Source organism: Lipotes vexillifer, unplaced genomic scaffold (genome assembly GCF_000442215.2).
Source record: "Lipotes vexillifer unplaced genomic scaffold, Lipotes_vexillifer_v1.1 scaffold769, whole genome shotgun sequence".
NCBI classification, from domain to species: Eukaryota; Metazoa; Chordata; class Mammalia; order Artiodactyla; family Lipotidae; genus Lipotes; species Lipotes vexillifer.
The window spans coordinates 638,754-655,525 of NW_006790073.1; the positions used below are offsets into that span (position 1 = coordinate 638,754).

The window sequence follows — 16,772 nt, forward strand, 5'->3', positions numbered from 1 at the left end:
CTTCCCTGGTGGCGCAGTGGTTAAGAATCCGCCTGCCAATGCAGGGGATAGGGGTTCGAGCCCTGGTCTGGGAAGATCCCACATGCCGCGGAGCAACTAAGCCCATGTGACACAACTACGGAGCCTGCACTCTAGAACCCCTGAGCCCACATGCTGCAACTACTGAAGCCCGTGTGCCTAGAGCCCATGCTCCACAACAAGAGAAGCCCCCGCTCTCTGCAACTAGAGAAAGCCTGCACACAGCAATGAACACCCAACACAACCAAAACATAAATAAAAACTAAAAAAAAAAAAAAGTTTCTTTTAGGGACTTCCCTGGAGGTCCAGGGGTAAAGAATTAGCCTTCCAATGTAGGGGATGCAGGTTTGATCCCTGGTCGGGGAATTTAGATCCCACGTGCTGCGGGGCAACTAAGCCCGTGTGCCACCAACTACTGAGCCCACCTCAACTAGAGAGCACGCACGCCACAACTACAGAGCCCAAGTGCTCTGAAGCCCGCATGCCTCAAGGAAGACCCGACACAGCCCCCCAAGGGGCTTTTAACAACAAGGTCCTACTGTATATAGCACAGGGATCTATATTTAATACCCTGTGATAAACCATAATGGAAAAGAATATAAAAAAGAATGTGTGTATATGTATGTATAACTAAATCACTGCTGTACAGAATTTAACACAACTATACTTTCATAAAACAACAAAAAAAGTTTCTTCTACCTCTAGAAACTTTTTATTCATACACAAAGATACATATACACCTACCCATTTTTAAAAATCACAAGTGGGATCAGAGGTTTAAAAAATGCATTTTTCCCTTAAATTAAAACAGACTCCTGCCCCTCCTCCCCAGAAATTTTTTTTTTTTTTTCCTCCACCACTGATTAACTTCAGATGTTAGGAAGCCACTGCTAACTTTCCAGCTGCAATTCTGTTGAGCAGAGTGGGAGCCATGGGCCTATTTTCTGAAAAACAAACAGTGGTAGTGCTCCAGCTAGTGCATCCCAGCTCACCTTATACTCAGTTACCAAGATACTATGGCCAATCCATGGAAAGGACGCACGGCACAGAGTTTAAGACAGCAGCCTGGAGTCGGACCACCAGAGTTCAAGTTCTGGCTCTAATACGTATTAGCTTATATACCTTTGCTGCCTTAGTTTCCTCATCTGAAGAATGAGGACGGTAACAATACCAAACTCAGAGGCTCATTGTGAGGATTAAAGAAGAAAATAAGCCTATGTAAAGATTTCAGAAAAACACTCACATGGAGCAATAATACCAATAAATATTGGGTATTATTTACGAACAGACTCAACAGGTGATGCTTCCGAACCTGTTCGAGGGGCTGCAGCTGTCCCTTCAGGTGGTCAATTTTCTCCAGCAGATGGTGCTCTCTCTTTTTCTGAAACTCTTCTAAATGCAAGGCTGTGAACAGCCTGTGAACCGAGGATTTCATGTTTTCCATCTCAGTAGTGTGCTCACTACTCAGTTTTTCTGAGAAAAGAAGACACAAGGGAAACATAAGGCAGTTAACACATCTTTTCCTGCAGGGTTTGTAAGTCTAGGGAACCAAATCTGAGTTCCCCTGGCTGGCCACTTGGACACTCCCCACTCCTCGGGTGGCACTTGGTACCGGCCTTTATTCCTGTCTCAGGTGATTCCATCCATCTCTCTCTGGAATAATAAATACCCAGACAGTAGGTTTAAAATTCATTATGTTTTTGTCTTTTTTCTTTTGTAATATGACTAGTGCTGTTTCTTTTTTTTAAAAAGGAAGAATAATACAGGAAAAGGAAGTATCCATCTACCAGAACCCAGGTGAATACCTCACCTGAGTTTGTAACACGTTAGGTACAGGTTCACTTTTATACCTGAGTTAACCTAAGATCTTCTTCACCCTCAACTATCCAAAATCATTTCAGGACCCCCTGGGGAGGGAAACTGGTGTACAAACATGCAAACAAAAGTATAATACGCATTTGAAAAGTCATTCAAGTGTAAGTTCTTTTCAACAAGGTATAGATCTGAAGGGAGGTTCATACTGACGAAAGGGAATCAGTTTCTGAGCTTTTAACACAGAGTTCTTTTGATTCTGGATTTCTCTCATACTTCCATTTCAGTGGATCTACAGAGCTACATAAAACTGTGCTATAATGATGCCTTTCTGAGGGTTATAACTGTTCCCCACCACTGTAAGAGAATTTGAGATAGGGGGACAAAGTGAGGGGGAGAGAAGACAGACCTTCCTGCCAGGCAGCAGAAACAACTGCAGATAAGGGAGATTTATGATCCTAGTGTCAGTATTATCCCAGCGGTTTTCCAGTCTGTGACAGCAGTTAACCAGTCTGCTACAGACTGAAGTGAATTTTCCTCTATCTCCACCCACTTCTTCAAGGCTTTATTGTGGTCTTTAATCCCTTCCACATTCTAGGCTAAAACTCCACAAAGAGGTAGAAACGAGAAGTTCCCTTTTAGCCTTTTGAGATTTGCAGAACAGTCAGAGCCCTTTTGCTGTGACGAAAAACATGTATGGATACATAAAAGGTCTACATACAGAAAAACGGCAGAGATGGGGCATGATTTTGTCCAAAGCTGTGGAACATAACAAAGGTAAACAAAGCCAGACACTAGTTCAAGTGGTAAGGATAGCTTTTATCCGGTAGCCATTGTACTAGGGAAGGGGGCCTGGCATGAACTGAACTCAGCCTCTATTTGTGCAGAGGTGGAGGGGCGTTTTCAGGGAGGGAGGAGGACATCAAGGGGCTGAAGCAGAGTCAGGGAGGCGGAAATTTACAAAAAGTGGGAATGGAAGGTGCTTAATGTGACCAGGCCATTTGGGTCTGTTAACTGGCGCTTGTCCAGAAGAGGAAGATCAAGCAGAACAATGAGGTGCCCTGAAAATGTTTATCTCCACTTATTCCCTCAAATGCTAAATGGGAAGTAGAAGACCTTGCAGAGTGTTGGGAACTCACTGGACATGAAATTTCTATCTCAACATGGATTTTCATTTTCATTTTTCTCAACTTCTTCCATCCTTCTGTCTTTGGGGTTAAATACTGCCCTGATTTTTAAAAAGAATCAAGAATAGAAGAATGTTCATAATTGTTGAAATGAGGGATTTGTTTTAATTTCTCTATACTTAATTTGTGTTTGAAAATTTTTAAAAATATTTTTCCTCAAGGGATCTTCAGAGTAATTGCTGATATCAGTGCTGGAGCACGAGATCAGCCTGGATCGTCTAGTTATACCAGAAAGTAAGAAAACGCTTAAAATAAAAATGGGGGCAAGTCATAAGGACATGGGAGCCAATGATCTTCAAATTCTACCAGATATGGTTAGCAGGAGCCCCTTAAGCTGGCTCCTGTGTCCTTGTGACTTACTCCCATTTTTTGTTAGTATTTCCTTATTTTTTCTTTTGTTGAAGTATAGTTGACTTACAATATTATATTAGTTTCAGGTGTACGGCATAGTGATTGAGTATTTTTACATATTATACTCCATTAAGTTATTAAAAAATAATGGCTATAATTTCCTGTGCTGTATAATATCTCCTTGTTGTTATTTTATAGTTTGTATCTCTTAATCCCCGACCCCTATCTTGCCTCTCCCCAGCTGGTAACCACTAGCTTGTTTTCTATACCTGTGAGTCTGTTTCTGTTTTGCTATATACATTCATTTTATTTTTTAGATTCTACATATAAGTGATATCATACAGTGTTTGTTTTTGTCTGACTAAGCATAATATTTTCTAGGTCCATCCAGCTTGCTGTAAATGGCAGAATTTCATTCTTTTTTATGGCTGAGCAATATTCTAGTGTGTGTGTGTGTGTGTGTGTGTGTGTGTGTGTACATACCACATCTTCTTAAGCCAATCGTCTGCTGATGGACACTTGGGTTAACTACTGTAAACAGTGCTGCTATGAACACTGGGGTGCATGTATCTTTTCAAATTAGTGTTTTCATTTTTTTCCATATGCATACCAGGAGTGGAATTGCTGGATCATATGGTAGTCCTATTTCTAGTTTTTTTGAGGAACCTCCACACTGTTTTCCATACTGGCTGCACTGATTTACATTCCCACCAACAGTGTACAAGGGTTTCCTTTTCTCCACATCCTCTCTAACATTTGTTATTTGTAGACGTTTCGATGACAGCCACTCTAACAGTTGTGAGGTGATATCTCATTGTTTTGATTTGCATTTCTCTAATACTTAGCGATGCTGAACATCTTTTCATGGGCCTGTTAGCTATCTGTATGTCTTCTTTGGAAAAATGTCTATTCAGGTCTTCCACTCAGTTTCCATTTGCATGAAATATCTTTTCGCATGAAATATCTTTTTCCATCCCCTCGTTTTCAGTCTGTGTATGTCTTTAGCTCTGAAGTGAGTCTCTTGTAGGCAGCATACAGAAGGTTCTTGTTTTTTTTATCCAATCAGCTGCCCCTATGTCTTTTGAGTGGAGCATTTAGTCCATTGACATTTAAAGTAATTATTGATAGGTATGTACTTATTGCCATTTTATTAACTTTTTTTAGTTGTTTTCGTAGTTCTTCTCTGTTTTATTTTCTGTATCTAAATCACCTCCCCCCACCTCTCCCCATCCCCTTGGCATCTACTGATGATTCTTGTCTGAATTTGGCTGCAATATAATGATTTTTCAACTACAACAGCCCTCCCATATTTACCAGTCAGAACTTGGCATTCCAACTAAAAACATGAACCTTCCCTTATTTACTGATTTATTTATCTCACCATCTATTTATGAAGGCATAGACGCAGTATTACCTTATCCTAACCCCGATAGTCCACAACCACAGCTTACTGAGAGCAGAAACCTCTGGAGCCAATACTGATAGGAACACTGAACTATAATGGTTGAATTGCTGAAGGCTCAGTGCTGACTAGTTTGAGAAACAAAAACAGTCACACATTCATGAGTTTTACCTCCAAGAGTCCCACCAGGTTCTCACAGTGAAGGTCAGAGGTCAGAGAAAAATATCTCCCTGCTTCCAGCAGAGAAAGGAGAAAAGTAACCATTTTCAAACAGTCCTGAGCATTACTTTCTCCATACCAAGGAAATTACAGTTGACCCTCAAACAATATGGGGGATAGGGGCACCAACCCCACATGCAGTCAAAAATCCACGTATCACTTTATAGTTGGCCCTGGGTATCCATGATTCCATGGACTAAACCAACTGTGGACCACTTAGTACTGCAGTGTTTATTGAAACAAATCTGCATGTAAAGTGGATCCATGCAGTTCAAACCTATGTTGTTCAAGGGTCAACTGTACTTTACCAGACCTAGTCTGGCCTGGAGAAAGGGCAATTAGCCAACTCCAGGCCCCTCTAGCCTTCCTGTCTCATATAGGGGAGGGAAAAAATGGCTAAGAAACTCTTCTGAAGGTTACAGCACAGTAATCCTGGCCCAGTAAAAACCTTGAGATTTAATCATAAAATTATAGAATGCTTCTCCCTCCCGAACACCTTAACACCACATCAACAGGGCTCCAGTTCTGTGCAAGACACAGACTCTATTCAAGAAAGAATTTCTAGGGAAACTCAAATACAACAGGGTAGAGAAACAGGGACACTAGAAAAAACTGAAGCCTCTGATACCTACAGCTATAGCAAACAGTAAACAGCTGAGCTCCTGGTCTGATACACATAAAACCTCACACTAAAGACCTACTTGCTTCAGTTTCTATTTTTAATAATATCATGTCTAGCTTTCAGCAAAAAATTACAAGGCAAGAAAAAAACAATCTAAAGAAACAAAGCAAGCATCAGAATCAGAATCTGATATGGCAGAGATTTTGGAATTTTCAGACCAGGAAATTAAGACGAATATGATTAAAATGGTAAGGGCTGTGATGGAAAAAGCTGACAACATGCAAGAACAGATGAGTAATGTAAACAGAGAGATGAACATTGTAACGAAGAATCAAAAAGAATTGCCAGAAATCAAAAACACTTTAATAGAAAGGAAGAATGCCTTTGACAGGCTCACCAGTAAACTAGACACAGAGGGGGAAAGAATCAGTGAGGCAGATCATGGTGATACCCACGTCCAAAGACAAAGAGGAAGCCACAGCGAGACGGGAGGAGAGGTGCAATCACAATCAAACCAAATCAGATCCCGTAACTGCTGGGGGGGCGACTCACAGACTGGAGAACACTTACACCACAGAAGTCCACCCACTGGAGTGAAGGTTCTGAGCCCCACGTCAGGCTTCCCAACCTGGGGGTCAGGCAGGGGGTCTGATTCCTAGAGAATCAGACTTTGAAGGCTACCGGGATTTGATTGCAGGACTCTGACAGGACTGGGGAAAACAAAGACTCCACTCTTGGAGGGCACTGCTGCAGAACAGAATAAAGAAAAAAGAATGAAAAGAAATGAAGACAGCCTAAGAGACCTCTGGAACAGCACTGAACGCAACGACATTCGAATTATGGAGGTCCCAGAAGGAGGAGAGAGAGAGAAAGGACCTGAGAAAATATTTGAAGAGATTATAGTTGAAAACTGCCCTAACATGGGAAAGGAAATAGCCACCCAAGTCCAGGAAGCACAGCGAGTCCCATACAGGATAAACCCAAGGAGAAACATGCCGAGACACATAGTAATCAAATTGGCAAAAATTAAAGACGAAGAAAAATTCTTGAAAGCAGCAAGGGAAAAAAGACAACATACAAGGGAACTGCCAAAAGGTTAACAGCTGATTTCTCAGCAGAAACTCTACAAGCCAGAAGGGAGGGGCATGACATATTTAAAGTGATGAAAGGGGAGAACCTACAACCAAGATTACTCTACCCGGCAAGGATCTCATTCAGATTCGATGGAGAAATCAAAAGCTTTACAGACCAGCAAAAGCTAAGAGAATTCAGCACCACCAAACCAGCACTACAACAAATGCTAAAGGAACTTCTCTAAGTGGGAAACACAAGAGAAGGACCTACAAGACAAACCCAAAACAATTAAGAAAATGGTCATAGGAACATACAGATCAATAATTACCTTAAACATGAATGGATTAAATGCTCCAACCAAAAGACACAGGCTCACTGAGTGGATACAAAAACAAGACCCATACATAGGCTGTCTACAACAGACCCACTTCAGACCGAGGGACACATACAGACTGAAAGTGAGGGGATGGAAAAAGATATTCCATGCAAATGGAAATCTAAAGAAAGCTGGAGTAGCAATTCTCATATCGGATAAAATAGACTTTAAAATAAAGAATGTTACAAGAGACAAGGAAGGACACTACATAATGATCAAGGGATCAATCCAAGAAGAAGATATAGCAATTGTAAATATATATGCACCCAACATAGGAGCACCTCAATACATAAGGTAACTGCTAACAGCTATAAAAGAGGATATCGAAAGTAACACAAAAATAGTGGGGAACTTTAACACCTCACTTACACCAATGGACAGATCATCCAAACAGAAAATTAATAAGGAAACACAAACTTTAAATGACACAATAGACCAGATGTATTTAATTGAGATTTATAGGACATTCCATCCAGAAACAGCAGATTACACTTTCTTCTCAAGTGCACATGGAACATTCTCTAGATTAGATCACACAGTGGGTCACAAATCAAGCCTCAGTAAATTTAAGAAAACTGAAATCGTATCAGGCATCTTTTCTGACCACAACACTATGAGATTAGAAATCAATTACAGGGAAAAAAACGTAAAAGCACAAACACATGGAAGCTAAACAGTACGTTACTAAATAACCAAGAGATCACTGAATAAATCAAAGGGGAAATCAAAAAATACCTAGAGACAAATGACAATGAAAACATGATGATCCAAAACCTGTGGGATGCAGCAAAGGCAGTACTAAGAGGGAAGTTTCTAGCAGTGCAATCCTACCTCAAGAAACAACAAACGTCTCAAATAAAAAACCTAACTTTAGACCTAAAGGAACTGGAGAAAGAAGAACAAACAAAACCCAAAGTTAGCAGAAGGAAAGAAATCATAAAGATCAGAGCAGAAATAAATGCAATAGAAACAAAGAAGACAATAGCAAAGATCAATAAAACTAAAAGCTGGTTCTTCAAGAAGATAAACAAAATTGATAAACCTTTAGCCAGACTCATCAAGAAAAAGAGGGAGAGGACTCAAATCAATAAAATTAGAAATGAAAAAGGAGAAGTTACAACAGGCAACAAAGAAATACAAAGCATCCTAAGAGAATACTACAAGCAACTCTATGCCAATAACATGGACAATCTGGAAGAAATGGACAAATTCTTAGAAAGGTATAACCTTCCAAGAATGAACCAGGAAGAAATAGAAAATAAGAACAGACCAATCACAAGTAATGAAACTGAAACTGTGATTAAAAGTCTTCCAACAAACGAAAGTCCAGGACCAGATGGCTTCACAAGTGAATTCTATCAAACATTTAGAGAAGAGCTAACACCCATCCTTATCAAACTCTTCCAAAAAATTCCAGAGGAAGGAACACTCCCAAATGCATTCTATGAGACCACCATCACCCTGATACCAAAACCAGACAAAGATACTACAGAAAAAGATAATTACAGACCAATATCATTGATGAATATAGATGCAAGAATCCTCAACAAAACAGTAGCAAACAGAATCCAACAACAGATTAAAAGGATCACATACCATGATCAAGTGGGATTTATCCCAGGCATGCAAGGATTCTTCAATATATGCAAATCAATCAATGTGATACACCATATTAACAAACAAGAATAAAAACCATACGATCATCTCAATAGATGCAGAAAAAGCTTTTGACAAAATTCAACACCCATTTATGATAAAAACTCTCCAGAAAGTAGGCATAGAGGGAACCTACCTCAACATAATAAAGGCCATATATGACAAACCCACAGCAAACATCATTCTCAATGGTGAAAAACTGAAAGCATTTCCTCTAAGATCAGGAACAAGACAAGGATGTCCACTCTTACCACTATTATTCAACATAGTTTTGGAAGTCCTAGCCACGGCAATCAGAGAAGAAAAAGAAATAAAAGGAATACAAATTGGAAAAGAAGAAGCAAAACTGTCACTGTTTGCAGATGACATGATACTATACACAGAGAATCCTAAAGATGCCACCAGAAAACTACTAGAGCTAATCAATGAATTTGGTAAAGTTGCAGGATATAAAATTAATGCACAGAAATCTCTTGCATTCCTATACACTAATGATGAAAAATCTGAAAGAGAAATTAAAGAAACACTCCCATTTACCACTGCAACAAAAAGAATAAAATACCTAGGAATAAACCTACCTAGGGAGACAAAAGACCTCTATGCAGAAAACTATAAGACACTGATGAAAGAAATTAAAGATGATACCAACAGATGGAGAGATATACCATGTTCTTGGATTGGAAGAATCAACACTGTGAAAATGACTATACGACCCAAAGCAATCTACAGATTCAATAAAATCGCTATCAAATTACCAATGGCATTTTTTTACAGCACTAGAACAAAAAATCTTAAAATCTGTATGGAGACACAAAAGACCCCGAATAGCCAAAGCAGTCTTGAGGGAAAAAAACGGAGCTGGAGGAATCAGAGTCCCTGACTTCAGTCTATACTACAAAGCTACAGTAATCAAGACAATATGGTACTGGCAGAAAAACAGAAATACAGATCAATGGAACAAGACAGAGAGCCCAGTGATAAACCCACGCACCTATGGTCAACTAATCCATGACAAAGGAGGCAAGGATATACAATGGAGAAAAGACAGTCTCTTCAATAAGTCGTGCTGAGAAAACTGGACAGCTACATGTGAAAGAATGAAATTAGAACACTCCCTAACAGCATACACAAAAATAAACTCAAAATGGATTAGAGACCTACATGTAAGAACAGACACTATAAAACTCTTAGAGGAAAACATAGGAAGAACACTCTGACATAAATCACAGCAAGATCTTTTTTGATCCACCTCCTAGAGCAATAGATATAAAAACAAAAATAAACAAATGGGACCTAATGAAACTTAAAAGCTTTTGCAAAGCAAAGGAGACTACAAACAAGACGAAAAGGCAACCCACAGAATGGGAGTAAATATTTGTAAACGAATCAACGGACAAAGGTTTAATCTCCAAAATATATAAACAGCTCATGCAGCTCAATATTAAAAAAACAAATAACCCAATCCAAAAATGGGCAGAAGACCTAAATAGACATTTCTCCAAAGAAGACATACAGATGGCCAAGAGGCACATGAAAAGCTGCACAACACCACTGATTATTAGAGAAATGCAAATCAAAACTACAATGAGGTATCACCTCACACCAGTTAGAATGGGCATCTTCAGAAAATCTACAAACAAAAAATGCTGGAGAGGGTGTGGAGAAAAGGGAACCCTCTTGCACTGTTGGTGGGAATGTAAATTGATACAGCCACTATGCAGAACAGTATGGAGGTTCCTTAAAAAACTAAAAAGAGAATTACCATATGACCCAGCAATCCCCCTACTGGGCATATACCCAGAGAAAACCATAATTCAAAAAGACACATGCACCCCAATGTTCACTGCAGCACTATTTACAATAGCCAGGTCATGGGAGCAACCTAAATGCCCATCAACAGACGAATGGATAAAGAAGATGTGGTACATATATACCATGGAATATTACTCACCATAAAAAGGAACAAAATTGGGTCATTTGTAGAGATGTGGATGAATCTAGAGACTGTCATACAGAGTGAACTAAGTCAGAAAGAGAAAAACAAATATCGTATATTAACGCATATATGTGGAATCTAGAAAAATGGTACAGATAAACCGATTTGCAGGGCAGAAATAGTGACACAGATGTAGAGAACAAACGTATGGACACCAAGGGGGTAAGCAGCTGGGCGGGGGATGGTGGTGGTGGGATGAATTGGAAGATTGGGATTGACATATATACACTAATATGTATAAAATGGATAACTAATAAGAACCTGTTGTACAAAAAAAATAAATACAATTCAAAAATTAAAAAAAAGATAAAAATGGAACGTTTTCATTACGTTTCAGTAGAGAATCACACGTGGAAATACGGTCAAGAAGGTTTTTTTCGCTTAACTTATGTGGAACCCAAACATCAAAGCGATTAACGTAACCAAGATGGTGCAGATGATTTTAAACGCTTGATTTGGATATTTTGAGTATGTCGGCTCTCTCCCGAGTGGTGTAACGTTGACTGTTCTCAATTATTGTTTCAATTTGATCGCTATCAACTTCAACTGGTCCACCCAACCATGGAGCATTGTCCAGAGAGAAATCTCCAGCACGAAACTTCACAGACCACTTCTGACACGTTCGATCAGTCACAGCACTTCTCCCTACACTGCACAAATCTTTTTTTGCGTTTCAGTTGCGTTTTTACCTTTCTTGAAATAATGAAGCGTAATATGCTGAAAATGTTGCTTTTTTCCTTCCATCTTAAAATGGCTACACAAAAATTCACCAATTTTGATAAGTGTTTTTTTAAATGCATACTGATATGACAGCTGTCACAATACAATCTAACACAATTGTTTTGAATGAATGAAAGACAGCTAAGTGCTACTAGAGCCATCGAACAGAAAAAACCGAACAAACGTTTTGGCCCAGCCAACAGAAAATGTTCCACTCCAGCGCTTGATAGTGGGGGAGACTGTGGGGAAGGGGTAGAGTTCATGGGAACTCTGTGCTCTCTGCTCCACCACGCTGTGAACCTGAAACTGGCCTAGAAAAAAGAAAACCTACTTAAAAAAAAGTTAAGAGCTGTACAACGGTATACGCTTGAGTTCCTGATTTTCAGGTCCACTTCTTCTTAACACAATAATGTCAGATTAAGCATTCAAGATCCTAAAATGAAGGCTTAAAAGTCTAAAAAGAATATATGAGCCTAGAAGCTCTGACAGACGACTTCTACCAATCATTTCTACCCTTGCTAGAAAAGCTTAAACACTGGCTCTCCAAAGCCTTCTTGGTCATTTGGTTAACTAAAACAAATTCTTAGGATAAGCCTGCTCCCTGAAAAAGGCCCACGGTGGAAGGGAAGTATTAAGATACTTGCATAGCTGTGTTTCTTACCTTTCTTAGGGCACTGTACATCGTATGTGATTTTATTAATGACAAGTCTAAAATCATTCATTAGCAAGATTTCCATCAAGGTTGAGGCTGCAATTTCACTGCCATCTGAAAATGCAAAAATAAGTCCTTGTTTTACAACAGTAAGAACCATGTTTCAACATATGGAAAAACACTTGCTAATCCAGGTCTCTACAATACAGTAGTGGACATCTGTCTATTCGGGGCTGGGGGGGGGGCTTTCCCATACCCGATACTGTTCCCACCAGGAGGGAATCCTCTCTTGCTGCTCTACTGCCCATTACAGTGGACCAAGAAAGCAGGCAGGCACCCCGTCTCCCACTCTGTCGGCGGCGCTGGGACCCAGGCTGACGTCCCTCGTGGGGCTGTACCTGTGGACGGTCATGCAAGGCCAGAGCAGCGCAGGTGGCAGCGGAGGGGCTGAGGGTGTCGGCAGCAAAGCCCATCAGGCCGTTCCCAGCCTAACCTCTCTACTCACGTCCTTCTTCAGCTCCTGCCCTTTTTTTTTTTTAATTTATTTATTTTTGGCTGCGTTGGGTCTTCGTTGCTGCGCGCGGGCTTTCTCCAGTTGCGGCGAGCGGGGGCTACTCTTCGTTGCGGTGCGCGGGCTTCTCATTGTCGTGGCTTCTCTTGTTGTGGAGCACGGGCTCTAGGAGCATGGGCTTCAGTAGTTGTGGCACGTGGGCTCTAGAGTGCGGGCTCAGTAGTTGTGGTGCACGGGCTTAGTTGCTCCATGTGGGATCTTCCCGGACCGGGGCTCGAGCCCACGTCCCCTGCATTGGCAGGCGGATTCCTAACCGCTGCGCCACCAGAGAAACCCTCCTGCCCTCTTCTGGGCCTGGCTTTCTGTCAGTTCCAGTCAGAGAGCCTGCTGACACACCCCCATGCTTAGCCAGAGCCCATTTCGGCGGCTTGCAGCCAAATGCCTAACCGCTCTGTGGAGGCATGCGGGCAGGAACGTTTGTGGAAGCCCCCCTCTCTCTTACTTTTAGCCGCTAAGGGGGACTGATGTGCGTTGACTGAAACTTGGTAGCACAGCAACCACCACCACACAGGGCTCCCTCCCTTTCTAGCCGAGCTAAGACCACAAGAGGTAAAACTGCAAGTGGCTGGGGGTGGCAGGGAGAGCGACAAACATAGCTGAACCGAAGGAGTAAATCTGCACTTGTGCGGTGTATTTTCTAGAGGTGGAGAGATTCTAATAGTGATTTCAAATATCCCAGAACAGTTCAGAAAAAAAAAAAATCTCTAGGAGAATGTCAGAGTCAGTGTGCTTTGCACAGCTTCTTATACAGCCCAGCTTTTGCTGTTATATTTTTGAACTTTCATGTAACCCAGGTGTTAAGATTCAAACTCACTGAACAATAAGCAAAAACTGGCGCTGGTAGGGGTTTCTATCATTCTTCTTTCGGAATGGTCTACATACAATTACGTGATACAGAGTCCAGGATGTATATTTTTGCCTGGCCTGGCATCACTTGGCTGCATTCAACCGGACATGCATGACAACAGTAATACTGTTAGTAAAATCAGGAAGAACCTGCTTGCCTGCCTCCTGTCTGGCTCTCAGCAGTTCTTTTGCTCCAGAAGAGGCAGCAAGTCAAGTCTGCACCTGAGGCTGTTCCTAGAATTTGGCTGTTTGGGTTCCTGTTCATCAGCTGGGGTGAGATCATCTTCCCAGGAATTGCCAAATAATTCAGCCTACACTGTGGGTAAAACTGTGACAAGCTTAGAACACTCTTTTCAAGCCCAAATTAAATGCAGGCAAATTCCACCCACAGAGCCTCTTTTTAAAAAGATCAGCAACACACCAAATCCTTTTATCTGACTTTGCAAGTGTCATTTAAAAATTTACATTTAAATGACTTCACACCTGCTCCTTAAAATATTATTATAAAACGAAATCAACTGAGTATGATTTCTCAGTTTAAGTACTACATTTTCCTTTATGCTATTATAGGAACAGCGAGAGATTGATGCGAAACACTTGTAAGGAGGTAACGATACAGTGATGAATTTTTCACCTATTCTTGGGCAAGTACTGATATGAACCCCAACACAGCGTTTTCACTCAGTCCAAAGAGCCCCTTTACTCTATGATTTCTAGGGTTTTTCTCTGTGTTTTATGTTCCAAAGCTACTCAAATTATTTTTTAGAAACAAGCAGGGTACACATCAATGTTTTAACCTAATTTCAGGCAAGCACTGTGCTCAGCGCCCTTCTGAGTTCTGGGTTTGCACTTCCCTGCTCTGAGGAAGGCAGGCCCTGACCTGCAGGGAAGGCCCAGGGGTTTCAGTGTTCCTGTGACTGGGGGGCGGGAATGTCCGAAGTATTAGGCCACTGTGGTCACAGGACTAAAACCTTCTTTCTCTGATCCTGGTTTTAGCAGGAAGAAACTCCCCTTCCAGTTAAATCCAAAGTCCTTACAATAACCTACAACAAGGCTTTCCCTAACCTGCCCTTCCCCTCCTACTTGGACCCAGCTCCCTCCCTTTTCAGTTGAGGGTGGAGTTAGCTCCCACCTCAGGGCCTCTGCCTGGAGAGCTCTCTTCCCATCTATTTCTTCTCTCATCTCTTCTGGGTCTCCATCTACATCTTCTCTCATCTCTTCCGGGTCTTCACCTAAATGTGACCTGAGTGAGCACCTCCCACCAACACACACAACTCCCACCCCCCATCACTCTGCTTTATTTTTGACTGTAACACTAATTATCTAACATATTTTATTTCTTTACCTTGTTTCTTTCTCCTCTTAAAATGTAAGCTCCCTAAGAACAGGAATTTTAATCTCTGTTGTTCTTTGCTCTATCTCTAGCATCTAGAACAGTGCCTGCCATATGTTAGTGTAAAAAAATTAATACACAGAAACCTCAATTAAATAGAGTCCAGAGACCAGAAGGGGGAGCTCTCACACCCTGTGAGGACAGCAGAGCCCAACAGGAAGAAAGACTCCTCTTCTTTCCCAGCAAGGACTCAGCCAATGAAAAGCCATGGACTGTTTGTTTACTATAGCCCTACTCACTTCCTTTTCCTCTATAAAAGCGGTCTCCTTTCCTTGTTCTGCAAGTCCTCACATGTGGCTCACCATGGTTGCAGACCCTGAATTGCAATTCTCTGCTGATCTGCAATAAATCCATCTTTGCTGGAGAAATATCTGGCAGTCTCTTTGTTTCAGGTCAACATTTGTTAGGTGCTCAATATTTGTTGAGTAAATAAATTCTTTAATCTCTATTTTTCCAACTTCCATGTCTACCTCTTAATTGGTTCTGAACTTGGATAGGGAAGAAGAATGTTAATTTCCTTTTCAAAACTGCAGTATTAATCATTAACTTTTAAATAAGTTTATTCTAAGTATGTAATACTACAATAAAATAACAGTGCAAATTTATTCACTTATTTATATTTATAGTAGCCTCTGTATATTGGACTGGGGTAAAGAATTCTTTATTCTCTTTTAGGAGCAGGAGGACGTCCTTTTATGTCCTCAGACCATGAAAACATAAAAGCTATATCCTAAATTTTAAATGTCTATGTGACTGACCACCTCTGCTGGTATTAAACTATACACACACACACACACACACACACACACACACACACACATACTTTCCTGAGAACTAATTCGTCAAAAAACATGCTAGACTGTAACTGCTTTATAACAAAGGTTAATGAACTACTTGTGTATTCTAGTTATTCACTGGCTATTTCAATCATTGAGCCTGCATTTCATTTTCTAACTATTCAAATGTCTTACAGAAAATTAGACACTAATGACTGTGTCATTAAAATTTTCTCAGAGAAAAATCTGGGGGCTAAGTTTATGAAATAAGGAACCAAAACATGCATAAACTTATTCCATTTCTTTTTTATTCAGTAGGGTTAATTTTTTTTTATATTACTGATGTTCAAAAGTGAAGGACTCAGTAACTGCCAACCATTTATTATATAATGAATTAAAGAATCAATTTTCTAGAAAAGTAAAGAACCAAAACAAAGGTTCAGAAGAAGAGAAACAGACAAAGTTGAAGAAAACATATCTATACCTGCTGTGAAGATGGCAGCCGTTTTGATACCTTTATCTTCATTTTGTAGGTCCTGAAGGAATGAACCAACTGTTGATAACATTGGTTTGACTACAAATTGACAGCGCTCTTTTCTGGATGGCAAAGTAAGTGTTATCAAGGGAAGGCCATGTTTATAATTAATTGTGATTTCTGTTAAGAAAAAAAATGATGGTAATAGAGGATGGATAAAATTTCCTTTAAAAATAACTTTTAAAATTATTATTAAAAGATTATTAACTACAAAAATTCTAGAAGGGATGCCTATAGAATTCATAACCCTCTGAATGCCTATAATAATTTACATCACGCCTACAGTGCCTTCATTATACTAGTTTACATATTCCCCACCATTCTATAACATTTTATTAAGCATGTATCACACTTTATTATAATTATCTGCTTAGAGTCTTCCCAGGTAAAAATTTATTGAGGGCAGAAACTGCTTCTAAGTCATCTGTAACTCCTTTGATTGTTGGAGTGGGAGTTTGCCAAAAGACATCAGAGATCTTATGGGAGCAGAAAAGGAAGGAACTGAACTCTGAGGGGGGATGGGAGGGGCAATACAAGAAAAGTCTTGTTTTGCTCAAAACTCACAC

General features: G+C 40.4%; 1 protein-coding gene across 1 annotated transcript in view; it reads right to left on the reverse strand.

Moving 5' to 3' along the window:
* The window catches only part of MCUB (mitochondrial calcium uniporter dominant negative subunit beta), a 94,919-nt gene that overhangs the window by 3,875 nt on the left and 74,272 nt on the right, over positions 1–16,772 (reverse strand). The window contains 3 exon segments of the mRNA XM_007463231.1: positions 1,331–1,491; positions 12,095–12,199; positions 16,156–16,326. Coding sequence (XP_007463293.1) covers positions 1,331–1,491; positions 12,095–12,199; positions 16,156–16,326 — 437 coding nt within the window.